Raw genomic sequence first — 19498 nt, 5'->3', positions numbered from 1 at the left:
AAATTAGAACGCAACATGTACCAAGAAGCCGACGTCTATCTAGAATCACTTTAAGTCGGTTCTTTAAGGCGGCGAAGGATAAAAAAAACTATCCGGTGGCAAAAGCATAAACCGAAGGAAAAAAGGGGTACAAATGAGAAATAAAAGTTACTCTAAAGCAAGCATCCCGTGGCAAAAGGAGTAATCGAAGAAAACTTAAGTGGTAGAAATGAGAAAGCAAAAAGATTCCTGTTTCACCACCATTTTAAGGATTAATAGTATATATAATTAAGACAAAACTGCAAATTTGGTCCTTGTGGTTTTCAAAAACCTTTGGATGGGGTCCAAAAAGTTTCCAGCTTGCATGGAAGGTCCAAAATCAAGATTTTTCTGGGTTTTTGGTCCAAAAGAACTTAAAAAAACGATTATGCCCTTTTATTTTCTTTTTGGTATTTTTTATAATTATTCTAATGCTGTTTTAATTAAAAAATAAAGAAAAAAGAAAAAAAGTATCCCCACCCCCCCCCCCCCCCCCCCCCTCTCTCTCTCTCTCTCTCTTCGTCTTCTCAAAAATCTCATCTGCGTTTTTTATCATCATCCCGATTGGCCCTTTTGGATTATGATGGTTGTTTATTTGGAAATCTATGAAGAATACGGAGGATGTAGATGGAATTTTTGTCCCTGTTAAATCCTACGATCTACCATGGTTTCTCTTCAAGAATCTCCCAAATCATCTTCTTTTACGTCTTTTAATTAACATGATTACAACAAGATAGTTTCGCTGATAAACAGATAGAAAGCTTGAGAGATAGTGACAGACCATAGTTTCTTCACCATCGTCATCTCACCTCCTACATGCCCTTTTTCACTATCATCACCACTGAACATCCTCTCCAATTGAGGTACTGAGGAAAAGGAAGAAAAGCTTGAGACATTGTGACGAGCCCTAATTTTTGACCAGTTCTTAAGAACCCTAATTTCATGGATCAGACTTGTTCACATCGACCTCAGGGATGATGGATGCCGGCAAAGGGCAAGACTGGGCCTTGCGCTTCAAGTACTGTACCACAAGTTCTTCATCCGTCGGGTGGAACTTGAACCCAGGTGGCAGTCTCAGGACACCGTTTTTCACAAAATTCAGCTTCTCCATCTCTCGATACTAATTTCACCAACGAATTAAATCAAAAAACACTACAACCTTTGATCGATTAACCCAATTTACATCTTGAAAATCCCATTTGAAATCGACTAGAATCGAACAAGGAGAAGAAGGGAGGAGGAGGAGTAAATAGGAATGGGTATGTGAACAAGTCTTGAATAAATCGCAACCAGACCATCATCAACCTTCGTCTTCATGGTAAAACATAGGTGCATCCCTTACGCAGGTCCGTTCATCGGAGAGCCATAAAACAACCACCGCTACTATAACACTACCGACGATTTGATGGAGCCAAAACACCACAATGATCGTTCATACAGATGGATTGAAAATCGATTGTTTTTAGAGATTGAGATACACATGGGGGTTTTGAGAGATCGATTCTCTATATGTGTTAGTTTTGTCGGAGAGCTCAAGAGATGTGTGTGTGTGTCTTAAGGCGTGTTGGTTCAGAGAGAGAGAGAGAGGGTGGGGATACTTTTTTTTTTCTTTTTTCTTTATTTTTTATTAAAACATCATTAGAATAATTATAAAAAATACAAAAAAGAAAATAAAAAGGCATAATCGTCTTTTTAAGTTTTTTTGGACCAAAAACCCAGAAAAACCTTGATTTTAGACCTTCCATGCAAGCTGGAAACTTTTTGAACCCCATCCAAAGATTTTTGAAAACGACACGACAAAATTTGCAGTTTTGTCTATAATTAAGGATCTATTTATATACATCCGATTGCTTAGCGATATATATAAGAAAATATCGACAGATCCGATAACAACATGCTTATGTTTAATATTCATATTTAATATGATATTCAAATACCACTAAAACCCACAGGTTCTCCAAGGTTCTATTTCGTTTTTAGGGTTTAAGGGAAGCAAAAGGCTAACACTTCTCCTTCTGCAACAAGCCATGGCTCCAGATGCTTCGGATGCTCTTGCAGGTTCCATGAAAGTTTAATATATGTAGATATTTTATTGTTTGTACGCCTTACTGATCTTCAATACTATTAATTTCAGTGAGGCAGAAAGTTCAACAGTTTCTGAATGCCGCTGTTACCGGAAATCTCGACTTCTTGAAGAGTGAGTCCTTTTTTGTGGATTTTCAACGATATTCTTAGCTATCGCAATCGATCGTTCCATGAAATTGAGACAATTGCAACTATAGCGTAACTTCTCTCTGAAATTACAATACTTATCGCTCCATGTCTCGTTAACTCGCAAGAGCAAAATTGCTATTTTGATAGAAAGTGCAAGTTAGGGTATTGTTTTGGCAAAATTTTAGGTCAAACTGTCCATTGCGATTGTTGCAAAGAGTTCACCTTGTAATATAATGGTGGATACTAAACGTTTGGTTAATAATTTACTGTTTTCATTGATTTTTTCTTCTTTTGATAGGTGTAGCAGCACAATTGGATGATGGAAAAGGACTATCACACACGGTGGCAAATATTAAGGATGCCAATAAACGAGGAGCTCTTCATTTTGCTGCAAGAGAAGGGCAGACTGAAGTCTGCAAGTACTTGTTAGAAGAATTGAAGCTTGATGTCAATACTAAAGATGAGGATGGTAATTTCTTCTGTTACTTAAACTCATAATAAATATGGCTTTTTATTGAACTATTGATTTCCATATTGCTTCAGGTGAGACCCCTCTTATTCATGCTGCAAGACAAGGGCATACCTCCACTGCCAAATACCTGATTGAACATGGTGCTAATCCTGCACTATCAAGTGAATTAGGAGCTACAGCTCTACATCATGTTGCTGGAATAGGTGAGCTGTTTTTTAGTTCTTACTATCTTATTTACTTTATTGAGAAACTTTTGGCTTGAATATATGCAACTTGATGTTTATAGGAAATATTGAGTTGATGGAGGCTTTGCTATCCATTGGTGTTGAAGTTGATTCACAAAGTGATGCCGGAACACCTCTTGTTTGGGCTTCTGGTCATGGGCAACAAGATGCTTTAAAACTTCTACTAAAACACAAGGCTAATGTAAGACTTTATTGATGACTTCATAACAATCTTATTCAACTTCTTTATAAGCCTTTTCTGTTGTATGTATGTATTTATATGTTATAAAGATGTGGTGAATGGTGATTGTTTTGCAGCCTAATATTGAAACTGATGATGGCATTACTCCTCTGCTGTCAGCTGTAGCTGCATGCTCACTTCCATGTTTAGAGCTACTAATTCAGGTTCATGTTATTGAAGGAGTAAATGTTTTAATTACCATTTTATGATGTTGCATCTTAAACTTTTGGTGATAACAAACAGGGAGGAGCTAAAGTAAACATTACTGCTGGTGGAGCAACCCCACTGCACATTGCTGCTGATAGTGGCAACTCAGAAATAATCACATGTTTGTTAAAATCTGGAGCTGATCCCAATGTCACTGATGAGGTTTAGTCAAAAAACATACAAAGAGACAAAAAAAAAATATATCTTTTAAATAACCCTTTTAATTTCTTTTTATTTTAGGATGGTTTAAAACCAGTACAAGTAGCAGCTGCAAGAGGGAATCGTGATGCTGTTGAGGTGCTTCTTCCTTTATCATCTCAACTAAAAACTGTTCCAAATTGGAGTGTTGATGGTATAATCCAACATATGCAATCTGAAGTTGCTAAGGAACAACAGGTAATCAATTAATTAATTACTTGAAAATCTATTTCTGTTTTGGGATTTATTATAGGAAATTTTAGAGTATTTGAATTTTTATATATTCAGGAAGCCGAAAGAAATACAAGAAATGGTAACTTGTCAAATGATGCTACAGTTTCAACCAAAGAAATTCCTGAGGTATGTATGTAATTTTTTATTGTAAAGTGTAGTTGTATTTATTTATGATGTATTTTGGACATGTTTTGAAGGTGACAATGGAGGCGAAGAAGAAAGCTGCTGAAGCGAAAGCAAGAGGTGATGATGCTTACAGACGAAAAGACTATTTAATGGCTGTGGATGCTTATACTCAAGTACACATACATGCACTCTGTTTGAGATTAAATATGATAAAAATAAGTGTAACAATTTGAATTTTTAATTTTTTTTTTTTGATGATGATGATGAAAAAACAGGCTATTGATTTTGACCCGAGTGATGCTACATTGTTTTCAAATCGGAGTCTTTGTTGGATAAGACTTGGACAAGCTGATCAGGCATTAACAGATGCACAAGCGTGTAGGGGATTGAGACCTAATTGGGCTAAAGCTTGGTATCGAGAGGGTGCAGCTTTGCGTTTGATGCAGGCATGTTTTTTTTTTTATTTAAAAAAACTTTTGAGACTAAATCATTGTTTCTTATTTTGTTTATAAATGATGCAGAAGTTTGATGAAGCAGCAAATGCGTTCTATGAGGGAGTTAAGGTTGACCCTGAAAACAAGGAGCTTGTTCAAGCTTTCAGGGAAGCGGTTGAAGCTGGAAGAGAATTTCATGGTACAAACAAGGAAAAGTAATTTTGGGTGCATTCAAATTGTTTGGCTTGTGTTGTAAGTTAGTTATAAAAAGGGATTTCTTTATTTATAACCTTTTAGACTTTTATTATACTTGTGTTATGGTGGTAGTTAGTAAAGGATATTGAGAGGGTGTTGAGATTTTGTACATTTGAGGCAAGAGAGTGGCCTATTTATCATCTATATTGGATTGGATTGGATTTTCTTTAGACACTAAGTCTATTGTTGATGTCAAGGTGAATGGATGGTTGCATCTCGTTTCATACTAAATAACAGGGGGGGTATAATGGTAATATTTTGTTATTCAAACTGTAAAACTGAGCCTGAACAGTTTTCAAATCATTCAGGCCTACGATTCATTCAACACTAAATCAAACTGTAACAAGTACAATTCTCAAAGTTAAATGACATTGTGCTTTTAAAAACCTCATATTATTCAAATAAGTCCTTATATTATTATTTTTTTCTGATTAAGCCATAAATACCGGTTCGATATTAAGTTATTCAATTTTGGACATTTTTTCAGATTAGCCGTTTAATCTGAAAAATTGTCTAAAATTCAATAATTTAACTGGTATTCCGGATTTAATGAGAGAGAGAGAGACTTAATTGAATATGAGGTTAAAATATAGAGGCTTTATAGAAGATTTCTCTTGATGTAAAATAGTAATCATATTAATTGTATGATTAATATTGTTATTATTATTTTCAATTAAAAAAAATAGAACCCACTACAACAACCTCCCCCTACACTTTCTCCACCCCTTTCACTTCCAAACCTAATGTCGACCAACTGGAGAGAATATAAAACCACAAAACACACACACATGTTTGTGCAAATACGATATCGGGAGAGGGAGCAACAGAGATGCAAAAATGTTTAGGCCTTTAGGACATGCAAAAATGAGATTATGTTCAAAAGTTAACTAATAACAAATATTAATCATACAATTAATATGATTACTATTTCAAACACTTTAATATTAAGATGATTCTTGATGCAAATGTCCTAAATGAAATACAATTATTGTAATTTATCCTAAAATAAATAAGCAAAAACTTATATTTAGGAAAATCTCCTATAAAGTCCATGTATTTTGACCTCATATTCAGTTAAGTCTCTTTATTCTTTTTTCTAATTAAGTCCTGAATACTGGTTAAAAATTCAGTTTTGGACAAATTTTCAGATTAATCGGCTAATATGAAAAATTGTCCAAAATTGAATAATTTAACCGGTATTCAGGATTTAACTGAATAATTTAACCGGTATTCAAAACTTAATTGAATATGATGTCAAGACCTTATAGTAAGTTTTCATAATGTTTATTCCCAGGAATATGCAAAACTAAATAAAGACATGAGAAAAATATTACACCCTGGACTATCTACATCTACAACAAACATCAAACAAAAAAGATACAGCCTGCTGTAGATGGAAGTGTTTCATGCATGAACATGAACATACATGATACAATATTATGGTTTTAAAATTCAACTATACCTCCCTATCATGTGTTAGAAAGGCTAAACTCAATGCATAACAAACAAAATTTCAATTTATCGTATACAACCCAAAAAGACACATCTTCTTTCTGGTTCATCGGATTAACAAAAGAACAAAAGGGAAAACAAACAGCTCTTCATTATCCAGAAAAACCCTTCTCTTTGTTTGATCAAACATTCAAGGATTTAGATCCTTGGTTTCTCCTTCTCATGATCTTGGCATTCAACTTCTCCATGAACTTTTCATTACCTCTAAGTCTATTCTTCACATAACAAGTCCTTGCATCATCAACTAGCTTATCAGCTTTTCCAGCCTCCTCAATCAGCCCAAATAATGTCCTCAGACAATCCTTCCTGTTCTCCTCACGATGTTCAAACCTACCAAAAAAATGGAACACATGACGAGGGTATTTTCGTCTTTTACTGAAAACAAAGAAAGATAACCATTTACATTACCTCTCACTGGTTATTACAAGTTCATCTTTCCCTGGATTATATCTTTTCCCAACCAATTCCCTTAATCTCCTGAACTGATTCTTTGAAAGCCCAAGCTCTTTCACAGTCACACCCAATTTTGCTTTTCTGTTTTTCGGGTGCCACGAATCGCCACCTGGAACAAACACAACCCGTGTTTGCCACCTCAGCACAGGCCCTTCACCCGGAGGGTCATCTTCATCCTTCTTCTCTGCCTTAGACACGTCATCAAACTTTGGGGGACCCGCTTCCTCAATCTCCTTACTATGTCTCATCAGCATATCATGCTCAAACTCCTGATACATCTCATAACCTTGTTCAGCTTCAATCTCTCCAGTTTCAACCATATCTGCTATCTCATTGTATTTCTCTTCCACCAGTTTCTTCAAATGATCTGAATAACATTTTTTCATAAATTAAGTAAAATAATTTTTATAGTTTATAGTTTAAGAATGTGAATGAATATACCTGGGAGGAGATTCTCCCACATGAACATGTCTTGTAGTATCTGCTCACACTCTTTGGTGTCCTTAATGTAACCATTATCAGTAGCTTCTTTGATCATGCCTTCCCACTTTCTGTCATCCATGTAAAAGAACTCATTTTTTGTCATTCGTTTTGTTACAATGTCTTTGGCGCTATACAGATTATCAATCTCCTCATCGGTTTCATGTATTTCTTCAAAATCTGATTCGAATTCTTTATCATTGACACCATCAATTGGGCGCATTTGAAACTCATCCAGTAGTTCATCATCTGTGTCTGCATGCTTTCTTGCCATCTTCCTCCGGATTATTGATTCAAAAACAGCAGGCAGAGCCTCTTCATCTTTGTCATTAAAGTACTTCTCTATCTGTGTTTTCAGCTCTGAAACAAAAAAAAAAAATCAATTAAACAACTTGTCCTAAATTGATTCGAACTACAACATAGATTAAGAAATCCAGTGTTTGAAGTAACCCTTCAATTCTAGCTATTGTTGTGATAGATAATGGTAATGAGTGTCTTTACTATTTTGAATACAAGAGAACCTATATAATGACGATTTGAAATCAATTTCATGGAATAATAAATCAAATCATTGACTTCATATAGCTGCACAGAAAAGCAAAAGAACCAGTTACAGAGCTCATGATTTTACCAAAAACAAAGCTTACAGTTTACTAAACTAACACAAAACCAAAATAGGGTTAATGAATGTAGTTCCGGTGACCCCTAATTTAGGTGTTAAGGTACCTTTATTGCTGACATCCTGGACGTCTAGTTCCTTCGTTGGCGGTGGAACAATGCTGCTTGTTTCTGAAGGAGGGTTCAATTTGTCTGTGGGTGAATTCTCATTTTCGGTTGAAAAGAATCTAATCTTCGATCGAAAGCTAGTCAAGGGTGTGTTAATGATTTTCGGATTAGGTGTAAAAGATGATTGAGGAGGGGTTCGGAGGTAATGAACAGGGATTTTGTTGAGTAAAGCTCGTCTCATGATTTAGGGTTTAAGAGAGGTTTCCTGATCAGAATCGGAGTGATAGACGAAGGTGCGCAGAACAATAAGACGAGGTCGAGAGTTCTTAATTTGTGAACATTTTGCAAATAGGTCCTTTAGTTTACACCTAAATTGCAGTGCAAGTACCCATCATTACAAAACATGACCCGACAGATAACCCGACACAAAATTAGCGTGTACGGGTAAGAGATTTCGACACATTTGAATAGACGGGTTGACACGAAACGTCATGAAAATTAAACGGATTGAGTAAAGATCAAAACTTTCAACTGCCTCGTATAATTATATATAATTTTTTACAATTTTCATATTTTATAAATATATTATATATTATAGACTTGTAGTGTGTCAAACTCAAGAATTTAAACTAAAATTCAAGCTTTCAAATTGATTTAGTACATGTAGATTGCAAATCACCGACGCATCGGATTCGGGGAACCTGATGGATACCCGTTTAGAAAATAATCTAAATATTGCAAAGAAATCAAATACAATTAGGTTCTTTAAGTACATATAGATTGCAAATCAATGCATTTAAATACATATACATTAAGATAAATTAATTGAATCAGACAGTGCAAAGAAAAATAAATACATATCGATATATGTTTTTTGAACAAATTGATTGCAAATCGAGTACATATAGACTGCAAAGAAAAATTGAGTAAATTGAAAGCATAAAATTGATATTATATGTGTTGTAAATTGAAAGCTATTAAATGGTAATAGACTCACATCTTACGAAGCACGACGTTTCACATCTTACTAAGAGACACAAGCTTCGTATTCTCTATGTTTTGTAAATTGAAAGATAATAAATAATAACTAATGAAAATTAAAACTTATTTCGAGTATATATATATATATATATATATATATATATATATATATATATATATATATATATATATATATATATATATATATATATATATATATATATCCAGGTTCATTTGAGACCATGTTAATTTTGTGAGACCGTAAGACCAAATATATAAATAATTTAAAAATGCAAAATAAAAAGAAAAATAAAAAAATTAATTATTATTTTCGGAACTTTAATTACCTAAAAAAATAAGAAAAAAAATAATCCGTTCGGGTCGGGTCCCCTCGGGTAGCGGGGAATCTTTGATCCGTTTGCATCCCTACCCCCAACTCTAACTCTTTCAATTTGTCTTCTGTCTTCTAATCCTAATATCTTACTATGAATTTTGTCATTCCACCTCTCAACTCCAGTATCTAGCTTTTTCATTTTCGCCTTCTTGTCTCTTACTTTCCAACATTTAAAATGTTTCAACCCAACATGACATAACATATTTATAAGATCTAAACTTCAATCCAAAACCCGATATGAAATCGACATGGAACTAAACAAGTTGACATGATACGACATAATAATTAAACGAACAAAGTTAAGGTCAAACTTTTTCAACCCGTTTTAATGCTTTAACACGACATGAATCTGACACATATGCTAGGTCTATCTATCACCCACCACACCATTACTCATGTAGGTCTGAAACAATTTGATCATATTAATCAATAAGTTTTATTACCTTTGAATTACAAATATTAGATCCATGATGGTCTTTCTATATAATGACTTATTATTATTTTTTATATAAGTTTTTCATTAACTTTAACTGGTTATTAAGAATATCTTTTTTAATATAAAAAAATTAATTTAACTAATTTACCATCTATTTAAAATTCTATAGAATTCCGTTATTTAATTTTTTGTTTATTAAAACACACATCATATTCTAATTCAAACTATTTAAAGAAAAATTATCACTATCAATGAATGTCTAAACATTTGATGGTGTAATTCTTTATATGTAGATGAAGAGATTAACAAATCATATGATATGGTTAGAAACAAAAAAAAAAAAAAACATGTCAACTTAAGCAAACAAATTATTTACATGTATGTTAACTTAAAAACAATGGTTGATATTTTAAATAATCAGTATGATTGAAATAAAAAAATATTTTAATTTAATTAATTATAACATAGTTATAATATTATATCAGTTTAATGAAATAATGATTATTATTATAGTTAATTTTAATGACATAATAGTTTTCATTAATATATATTTGTTAAAATTTTAATTATATAATTTTAATCTACGCAACATATATCTATCTATCTAGTATATTATAATAGATGTCAAAGTCATATAACTTTTTTAGATATTTTTTAGTAATAAATCTAAATAAGTATATTAACATAATATAACTATAAAAATCGAATAAAATTTATACATAAACTTTAATATTATAGCATTTTAATAATAACAAATATCTTTTAAAAAGTTCCTATAATTTTTTTAATAATAATGGTTATAAAACTAATTAACAAAAACAACAATAATTAAAACTAACATAAAATAGCTTATAAATTAAGTTAACATTATTTTAGAAACATAAACAATAATTAATATTTTAAATAATGATTGTCGTCGAAATTAAAATATAACAAAATAGATAATTATTAAACTAAAATAATTATAATAAATATTAAAAATTATATTAAATTTAGAATTATATTAAATTTTACAAACACAAAACCTACATATAAAAATTAAAAACTACTATTAACCAATGAAACATAATTACTTTAAATAAAATATATTTATTAAAAATTTAAACAAAAGATCCGAGAAAGGATAAATATGATATGACGTGGCAAACAAGAACCGTAAAGGAGTCTCTCTCTACCTACTGCTTGCAGAATCTAAACAACAGCTTCAGTTGGATTTTTTTTCCTCGTAATCATTTATAACACCGATTTGGGGTTTACACCACTCATACTTATCTCACTACCCACTTCCGCCATTACCCAAACTGGTATGCACCTTCTTCCTCTTAATTTCTACTTATCTTTTCTCTGTTTTCGATCGAAAATACTCGTAATGATCACAGAGTTGTGTCTTACTTCGAATCTAACGTTTTTTTTTCCGCTTAATCTGTATCTGATTTCTGGGTAATATCAAGGACGATGGCTTCTTCTGCTACAATGGCCTTGAGTAATAAGTTAATCGTGACTGCAAATAATGGTGATTATAAGGTATGGGAGGATCCATCGTTCATTAAATGGAGGAAGAGGGATTCTCATGTTTCGCTTCATTGCCATGATTCCGTAGAAGGTGGGCTTCTCGAGAAAACGTTGACTTTCTTTGATTGTTAGGTTTCTTTGAATAGTTTGAATCGGTTTGCGTTTAGTTATGAACTTTGATTTTGACATTAGAAACAAGTGTATCTAATGGGGATCCTTAGAATATTGACCATGGTGTAGCGTAACAATAACAAATCAATCAACTTTCTTCAACATTTGTAGGTTCTTTAAGATACTGGTATGAACGAAACAAAGTGGATGTTCTTGTATCAAAATCAGCAGTTTGGGATGATGATGCTGTTTCGGGATCAATTGAATGCGCCAAGTATTGGGTTCAAGATTTGCCTTTTGTTAAGTCGTTATCTGGTTATTGGAAGTTCTTCCTTGCTCAAAGTCCTACCACTGCTCCTTCAAATTTTCATGATACAGTGTTTCAAGATTCTACATGGGATACAATACCAGGTGGTGTATCATCATCTTATCATTAATTGTATCCTAACTAGTATATATTGCTATGTGAATTGTCTTTTTTAACCTTCTATCCTTTTGTTATTTGGAACAGTTCCATCGAATTGGCAAATGCATGGGTTTGATAGGCCTATATATACAAACATAATATATCCATTTCCACTTGATCCACCCCATGTTCCTGAGGACAATCCCACTGGATGTTACAGGACATATTTTCAACTCCCTAAAGAATGGGAAGGTATGAACTCGATATTTAATGTCATTTTCTACTTAGTATTTTAATCTGATATCAAATGTATGGTTGATATATTTTCTCAAGCTTTTATTTTTTCTTGATTAGGGAAATAAATTAAAGAAGTAGAATCTTTAATTATGACTTGATTAATATTGGCAGGTAGGCGGATATTATTACACTTTGAAGCGGTTGATTCTGCTTTCCATGTTTGGGTCAATGGATCTCTTGTTGGATACAGGTTTTGTCTTGCATGCTCTTTAAGTATGTTTCCTTAATTTCTTCCCATAAGTGATATGTGAATAAATAATGTTTCAAACATATTTAAGAAAATGACAAGCACCCTTGGGGAAATACAAAGAAAATATAAACAAGGACAAATTTTTTTAGAGTTAGGAGTTAATGAGATAAGGACAAATTTTTAAAGAGTTAGGAGTTAATGAGAACTTCATTTCCCTCACTTTCTCTATAACGTCATTCTTTTTATACCAAGTTAATAAGAAAGTATCCATATATAGCTTTACCTGATTAAGGGCGTGTTCTTTTCCCCCCATGAAGTGCTTTATGGGTAAATTAAATGCTTGGTGCTGAATGGATATATAAGTACTATTTCTTTTGTAGACTGATTGAGATGTCTGAATGAAAGTAAATGACCATTGTACCCTTCCAACAAGCACAGTTATTCTAATATGATATACATATTCACAAGCTTTATTGGTTTTGGTGTTTGGTCAGCCAGGATAGTAGACTACCAGCTGAATTTGAAATAACCGAGTTTTGTCACGAGTGTGGATCTGACAAGAAGAATGTTGTAGCTGTAAAAGTATATAGATGGAGTGATGGTTCTTATCTTGAAGATCAAGATCATTGGTGGTTGTCTGGCATCCATAGAGATGTTCTCCTTTTATCCAAACCAAAGGTTTTTGACTTTTCTTACATCACCTAAAGTGTTTAATTCTATTCTTTCACACAAACTTATGTTGTCTGCATGTGTTAAGGTATTCATTGCAGATTATTTCTTTAGATCAAGTTTAACCGAAAGTTCTACCCATGCGGATTTAGAGGTAATTAACATCTTCACAACTGATTTTTCGCCTTAAGTTGCGTGATCTTTTAAAGTAAGAAGAGTTGTATAATGGTGGAATTCTTTTATTTTATACACTAGGTTGAAGTAATACTTGATAAGTCTATGAAGATCAATGACATGACAGATGTCAAAATTGAAGCCACACTGTTTGATATCAATACCAATGAGGGTACTAATCTGCTATCGACTAATGTGGCCAGTTTGGAGCTTCAGCAGCCACCTCATTTTCCTTTAGGGTTTCATGGGTATCGATTAGAAGGAAAACTGAAAAATCCCAAGCTTTGGTCTGCTGAACAAGTGAGAAATCTTGTCTTTTAATCAAACAAATTACTTTTCTTCTCACCTCTTCATTCTAATAACATTGGATTATATATGTTGCATGCAGCCAAATCTTTATACGTTAGTTGTCACCCTGAAAGATTCATCAGGCAATATTATCGACTGTGAATCATGTCAAGTAGGCATACGACAAATTTCAAAAGCTCCAAAACAGTTGCTTGTTAATGGGCATCCAGTTGTAATAAGAGGTGTAAATAGACATGAACACCATCCACGTATAGGAAAGACAAACATTGAATCTTGCATGGTTAAGGTGACACATCAAATTCATTTGTTTTTTTTATTCGTTTTCTTGCAAAACATTTTATGTAGTAGTTTTGTTACTTGTATTGTAGGACTTGGTTTTAATGAAAGAACATAATATCAATGCTGTTAGAAACAGCCATTATCCTCAACATCAAAGGTGGTATGAATTATGCGATTTGTTTGGAATGTACATGATAGATGAGGCCAATATTGAGACACACGGTTTTGATCTTTCTCGGGATTTCAAGCATCCATCACAGGAACCGAGTTGGGCTATATCTATGTTGGATCGTGTTATTGGCATGGTGGAAAGAGACAAAAACCATGCATGCATAATTTCTTGGTCTTTAGGAAATGAAGCAAGCTATGGACCAAATCATGCTGCTCTTGCTGGTATATATGATTTGAATTTTTTTTTTGCATCAAAGTTATCTTTCACTTTATAATTTATATCGATTGTTACAAAATCATGTATTTCAGGGTGGATTCGTGGGAAGGATCCATCAAGAGTTGTACACTATGAAGGTGGAAGATCGAGGACCTCATCAACAGATATTGTATGTCCTATGTACATGCGTATTTGGGATTGTGTTAAGATAGCTAAAGATCCAAATGAAACAAGGCCTCTTATATTGTGCGAGTATGTTCATCTCATCACTCTAAATCTAAATACTCTTCTTTTTATTGGCTAACATTTTGTTTATTACGTAAATTGACTTGCATACAAATTTCAGGTATTCACATGCCATGGGTAATAGCAATGGAAACATTCATGAATATTGGGAAGCAATCGATAGCACATTTGGTCTACAAGGAGGGTTTATCTGGGATTGGGTTGACCAGGTTTGAAACTCATCTCTTAAATTTTATAAAGTTGTAAATGTGGTGCAAGGGTAGTTCTAACTATTTGCATCTGGCTTCAGGGGTTACTCAAGGAAAATGCAAATGGTAGCAAATACTGGGCATATGGAGGTGACTTTGGAGATACACCAAATGACTTAAATTTCTGCTTAAATGGTCTCATATGGCCTGATCGGACTCCTCATCCTGCTCTAAATGGTGATTACTATATTTTTTTTGCTTAGTATTTAGCTTTTTTTTAGTTATTACTTATTACCAACATAAATGTTTCCATGATGAATCTTTTGGTAGAGACAATGTATAAGAATTACTTCATTGAGCTGATTATGATGCTATCCTTTGTTAATTTGTTTTCAGAGGTCAAGTATTGCTATCAACCAATTAAAATTTCGTTCACCAATGGTGTAATTAAGGTATCAATATCATCACTCCTCTTACTTATTTGGCTATATCATTTTCGTGAAAATATTTATGTTGTGTATCATATGTCCATTTGTGCTTTCTATATAGCAAATATTAACCTTGGTCTTTGCGTTTTTCGTTCATAGATTACAAACACCAATTTCTTTCAAACAACAGAAGATCTAGAGTTTAATTGGATGATTGAAGGTGATGGATGTAAACTTGATTCTGGAATTCTTAGTCTACAAACATTAGATCCGCAAAGTAGTTATGATATCAAATGGGAATCGGGCCCATGGTATTCATCATGGACTTCATCCTCTTCTTCTGAAACCTTTTTGACTATAACTGCAAAGCTTTTGCATCCCACACGGTGGCTTCAATCTGGTCATGTTGTGTCATCTCAACAATTCGAGTTGCCTATGAAGAAAGATTCCATCTCCCATGTAAGTATTCTTATTCTGAAACAAGCCTCTCATCTCACATTTGAGTTTAAAGGAATCAATAATGGTATTTTGGTTCTTGAAATCTTGTTTAGAGACCATCTTAGGCTTTGTTTCTCTTCTTTTTCATTAAGTGTTGTCTGGATAAAGGATGTTTAAAAAATATTGGAGAAAATGAAGGAATGGAATTGTAAAAAGTTAGCACTTAATGGGAAAGCCTCCTTTCCAATACTTTCTCTGTTAACTATTAAGTTCTTTCTGCATTAAGTGAAGAAACACTCATATATAGCTTACTGGATTAAGGGCTTTGTTTCCTTCTTTTTCCCATTAAGTGTTGTGTGTATAAAGTGTGAATGGTTATAAAATGTGTGTATGAGTAAGTTTTGCGTAGACAAAATCTGTTTCGTGGACCGAATGAACTATCTGAATGCGAGTAAATGACCATTTTATTCTTTTGATTACCCATTAAGTAAGAAATTAAGTCATGATCCTATTAAGTCCATAAAGTTAAAAAGAAATAAAATAGCACCTTACACTCTCTTATTGGAGTTACAGGTCCCCAAGACAAAAGAAATCACATTGAATTGGGAAACCGTAGACCACAAACTTATCATCCGCCAAAACGTTTCAGAAATAACTTTCAACATTCAGTCTGGTGTAATAGAGAGCTGGAAGGTAATCACTTCTTCTATGTTATATCTCCATGAATCATGTAAATTTGTTTAAATTTTTAACTAGTGGTTATAAACAAATAGGTTGAAGGAGTTCCAGTGATGCTTAAAGGCATAACACCATGCTTCTGGCGTGCTCCCACAGACAATGACAAAGGAGGAGAAGCCAATAGTTATTTCTCTAAATGGAAAGCAGCTAATTTGGATAACATTTGTTTCACTAAAGAAAACTCAAGTGTTACAAAGATCTCAGATCATCTTCTTGAAGTAAACACTGTGTATCATGGTGATACTCCAGAAGGATCATCATCATCAAACAATCTTTTCAAAGTTGACATGAAATACTCGTTCCATGGTTCAGGAGACGTTGTGTTGTTTTGCAATGTAAAACCCAGATCAGATCTTCCACCTTTGCCACGTGTTGGTGTGGAATTCCATTTGGAGAAATCGATGAATAATGTTAAATGGTATGGGAGGGGCCCGTTTGAATGTTATCCAGATCGTAAGGCGTCTGCTCATGTAGGGTTATATGAGAAGAAAGTTGATGAGATGCATGTTCCTTATATAGTTCCTGGAGAATGCTCAGGTCGAGCAGATGTTAGATGGGTCACTTTCCAAAACGATAAAGGTTCCGGAATCTATGCTTCTATTTATGGCAACTCTTCTTCACCGATGCAATTGAATGCAAGTTATTATAGCACAAAGGAGCTTGATCGTGCAACACACAATGAGGAACTTGTTAAGGGAGATGCCATTGAGGTAACTTTTTGCTTTCATGCATAATGCATACATACACATCTACTATATATATATATATATATATATGCATGCAACAATGTTTCATTCACCTTTTTTTGGATATATGCAACTGATATTAATGTTTGCTTTTATTGGTCAACCACAGGTGCATCTTGACCACAAGCATATGGGTATAGGTGGTGATGATAGTTGGTCTCCTTGTGTTCATGATAAGTACATGCTTCCTCCTTTGCCTTGCGCTTTTTCCATCAGGTTTTTTTCCAATAACTGCTGCAACCTCTCCCCATGATATCTATATGCCCAGGAATTGAGATGGTCAACAAGTCAACTCTCTCTCTGTGTTTTATAAGTATAGCTTTGGTTGAATAACAGATGATGGTTTGTAACCAAACCAGCTGTGTGTAGTAACTGACGCAGTTCACTGTTTGTGTGCTCGGTTTATATTTGGATTTTGGGTTTTTGATGTTGGAAACAATAATTCATTCCACATTTAATTTAAATATAGAAATAAAATCATCTTGCGATAAAATCATCTCGCAATGTTAGCTATATAGTTATATTGAGAGAAACAGACGTAAATAGTCATATTTGGGGAACGCTTTCCAGAAAAAAGTTCAAACATCCCCTAGTAACATGAATTTATTAGATCGCGCATAAGTGCAACTCAAATTTCTTTCTTAAATGCCAAAACACACTCGTTCAAGAATACTTGATTTCTCCGGTGTTTAAAACACAATGGTAATGATTAGTTTAGAATAGAAGTGCAAATACATCCATGATGCTACTAATTACTAAAGGTTGAATTTAACGTAATTGTTCATCAGAATAATGATGACCATGGAGCATATATTGATTATGATTTAATTAAACAAACAAACACGAAAAAAGCATGTCATAAACTAGGAAGATCAATAACAATAGAAGCCAAGCTGGTAGAGTTTATTTGGCAATCCGAAAGTCTTTATAGCAAACATAGAAACATTGACAAACATCCTTATTGCGATCATCGCATTTTCCCCATCCTTTATCATGCAATTTTGCACACAATTGGTCGCATGACTTTGGTGAGCATGAAAGAGGTGGCTTTGACACTTGTTCATCTTTACATATCAAAGTCAGCTTGCAGTTCACACCTATTTGATCATCAAATATATGTAAATCTCGTTATGAATGGACTTTGAAGGCCAAAGTTCAAAATTTCGTTCACAAAACCAGTATGCATGCCTTAGTTTTCTTTTAGTTTTTTTTTAAAAGAAATATATCAAAATATATACTAAATACATGACATATAGAAAAATATATATTGATGTGATCATGAACTAGACTGTTTCAAACTTGTATACACATTCTATATATCTTTGTAATTTCTTTATTGAAATATACCACCATACACTAAATTTACAAGAGAGAAACATTGGCTTTATTGTAAATGAACCATATCACATTTTATTTCGTAATGCGACATGTTTGACCTTAAAAACCCCTTAACCCATAAGTTACTTTTCAAGGTCAAACATATAGAAAAACTGGCCATGAAATTTGATACACATTAGTATAAAAGCTGTTTAATTTTTTAACAGTATCTCATAAGATATACTAAACATAGAATAGGATGTGCAATGTTGTCATGATTTTTACAGAAAATAGATAAATTTTGAAATTCTAAGGGGGTGTTTGGCAAAAAAAGTTTATTGCTTATTATCTTATTAGCTTATAAGCTAATAAGTTAGAGTGAAGTTACTTATGAAAAAATAACTTATGAGCGGTTTCCCACCGCAATAAGTTATTTTTATCCAAACATTTTCTTAGCTTATAGCGGTGTGGAACCGTTAATAAGCTAATAAGCTTTTTATAAATAAACTTAGCAAAACACCTCTAAATCAAGATTTTTGACTTCAAGAAGCCAGCCACATGTTAATGTAACCAAGAAGATCTCTAAACATGTTTACCACGAAATGGGTCAAATAGCATGAGGATTGCCAAAAGTGCTACAGATAACTTCATCATCTTCATTAATGAAGGTTTTAAGTTTTGTTTATCACTTCAAAGATATGGAGATTGGGTGCTTCTCTATCCGATGAGCTTTTAAAAGTTGAAAGATTTCAGTTTCTTAATAACCTGAAACTACATTATTTAATGAATAGTTAATTCTTTTGTCTGTCGGTTTTAGTTTATAGCTTAATTAGGTGTTTTAATGCAAAAATTGTATGTACAAAAATTTCAATTTTTTCTTTAATAACAATTTAACCTAGTAAATTTAGAATACGTGAATCTAGTAAATTAGCACACATTCGGGTTAAAATCTTGGAAATAAGCCACTTAAACCCTTGTGTACATTTTGAGTATGGGACAATACTAAATAACACGTTTGGCATGAAGTGACTAAAATTGATTTGTGTTTGGCATGTATTGGATGAGACAAAAGTGACAACTTTTTACCCATCACGGGACAACAAAAGACTTGAATGTCCTCTCATTATTATATATATATATATATATATATATATATATATATATATATATATATATATATATATATATATATATATATATATATATATATATTGAAGTTACGAAAGATTTTAACAGTAAAGTGATATTTTTTTTGTCAATTTTGGTCCTCCAACTTACAACATTGACCATTTACCTTTATTCTTTTGTTCACAAACAACCCTCTCACTTTTGTTTGAATTTTTCATTACCCTCACCTTTTATTACATATTATTAGTATTTAGTCTTTTGGTAGAAATGGTCCCTCATCATCATTATTATTATTGTTAGACAAAATTACACGATTGGTCCCTATGGTT

General features: G+C 33.0%; 3 protein-coding genes across 3 annotated transcripts; 2 read left to right on the top strand and 1 right to left on the bottom strand.

The window, feature by feature from the left end:
* Nucleotides 1-1916: 1916 nt before the first annotated feature.
* LOC111909665 (uncharacterized) lies at nt 1917-4793 on the top strand. Its single transcript, XM_023905440.3, has 12 exons — nt 1917-2076; nt 2153-2215; nt 2531-2701; nt 2776-2907; nt 2991-3130; nt 3247-3333; nt 3413-3538; nt 3617-3772; nt 3863-3934; nt 4006-4107; nt 4210-4380; nt 4456-4793. Exons 1-12 carry the CDS (start codon nt 2046-2048, stop codon nt 4585-4587), a joined length of 1383 nt encoding a protein of 460 aa, XP_023761208.1. The 5' UTR covers nt 1917-2045; the 3' UTR covers nt 4588-4793.
* A 1194-nt stretch (nt 4794-5987) lies between these two features.
* LOC111909666 (uncharacterized) lies at nt 5988-8108 on the bottom strand. The gene is made up of 4 exons (XM_023905441.2): nt 7795-8108; nt 7030-7428; nt 6544-6955; nt 5988-6465 (listed from the first exon to the last, which is right to left on the bottom strand). Exons 1-4 carry the CDS (start codon nt 8033-8035, stop codon nt 6258-6260), a joined length of 1260 nt encoding a protein of 419 aa, XP_023761209.1. The 5' UTR covers nt 8036-8108; the 3' UTR covers nt 5988-6257.
* A 2649-nt stretch (nt 8109-10757) lies between these two features.
* On the top strand, nt 10758-17217 carry LOC111909667 (uncharacterized). Its single transcript, XM_023905442.3, is given in 19 exon segments — nt 10758-10909; nt 11057-11208; nt 11400-11639; nt 11740-11886; nt 12043-12121; nt 12616-12799; nt 12879-12944; nt 13046-13264; nt 13353-13559; nt 13642-13945; nt 14033-14192; nt 14287-14395; nt 14476-14611; nt 14771-14826; nt 14962-15261; nt 15814-15933; nt 16014-16688; nt 16834-16941; nt 16943-17217. Coding segments are annotated over 18 exon segments (3315 nt in total). The 5' UTR covers nt 10758-10909; nt 11057-11060; the 3' UTR covers nt 17000-17217.
* Nucleotides 17218-19498: the final 2281 nt, after the last annotated feature.

Source organism: Lactuca sativa, chromosome 2 (genome assembly GCF_002870075.4).
Source record: "Lactuca sativa cultivar Salinas chromosome 2, Lsat_Salinas_v11, whole genome shotgun sequence".
In the NCBI taxonomy this organism is placed as follows: Eukaryota; Viridiplantae; Streptophyta; class Magnoliopsida; order Asterales; family Asteraceae; genus Lactuca; species Lactuca sativa.
Note: the sequence above shows the minus strand (reverse complement) of the source record. Positions and strands in the feature narration are given on the sequence as shown.

Excerpts from the sequence above, each read along its gene's own strand:
- LOC111909666 (XM_023905441.2), bottom strand. The coding sequence starts at position 8,035 with ATGAGACGAGCTTTACTCAACAAAATCCCTGTTCATTACCTCCGAACC. Across the intron at positions 6,956-7,029 it reads GTGGGAGAATCTCCTCCCAG|ATCATTTGAAGAAACTGGTG; the intron begins GTATATTCATTC and ends AATGTTATTCAG. Across the intron at positions 6,466-6,543 it reads CTTGTAATAACCAGTGAGAG|GTTTGAACATCGTGAGGAGA; the intron begins GTAATGTAAATG and ends TTTTTTTGGTAG.
- LOC111909665 (XM_023905440.3), top strand. The coding sequence starts at position 2,046 with ATGGCTCCAGATGCTTCGGATGCTCTTGCAG. Across the intron at positions 3,539-3,616 it reads ATCCCAATGTCACTGATGAG|GATGGTTTAAAACCAGTACA; the intron begins GTTTAGTCAAAA and ends TTTTTATTTTAG. Across the intron at positions 4,381-4,455 it reads CAGCTTTGCGTTTGATGCAG|AAGTTTGATGAAGCAGCAAA; the intron begins GCATGTTTTTTT and ends TAAATGATGCAG.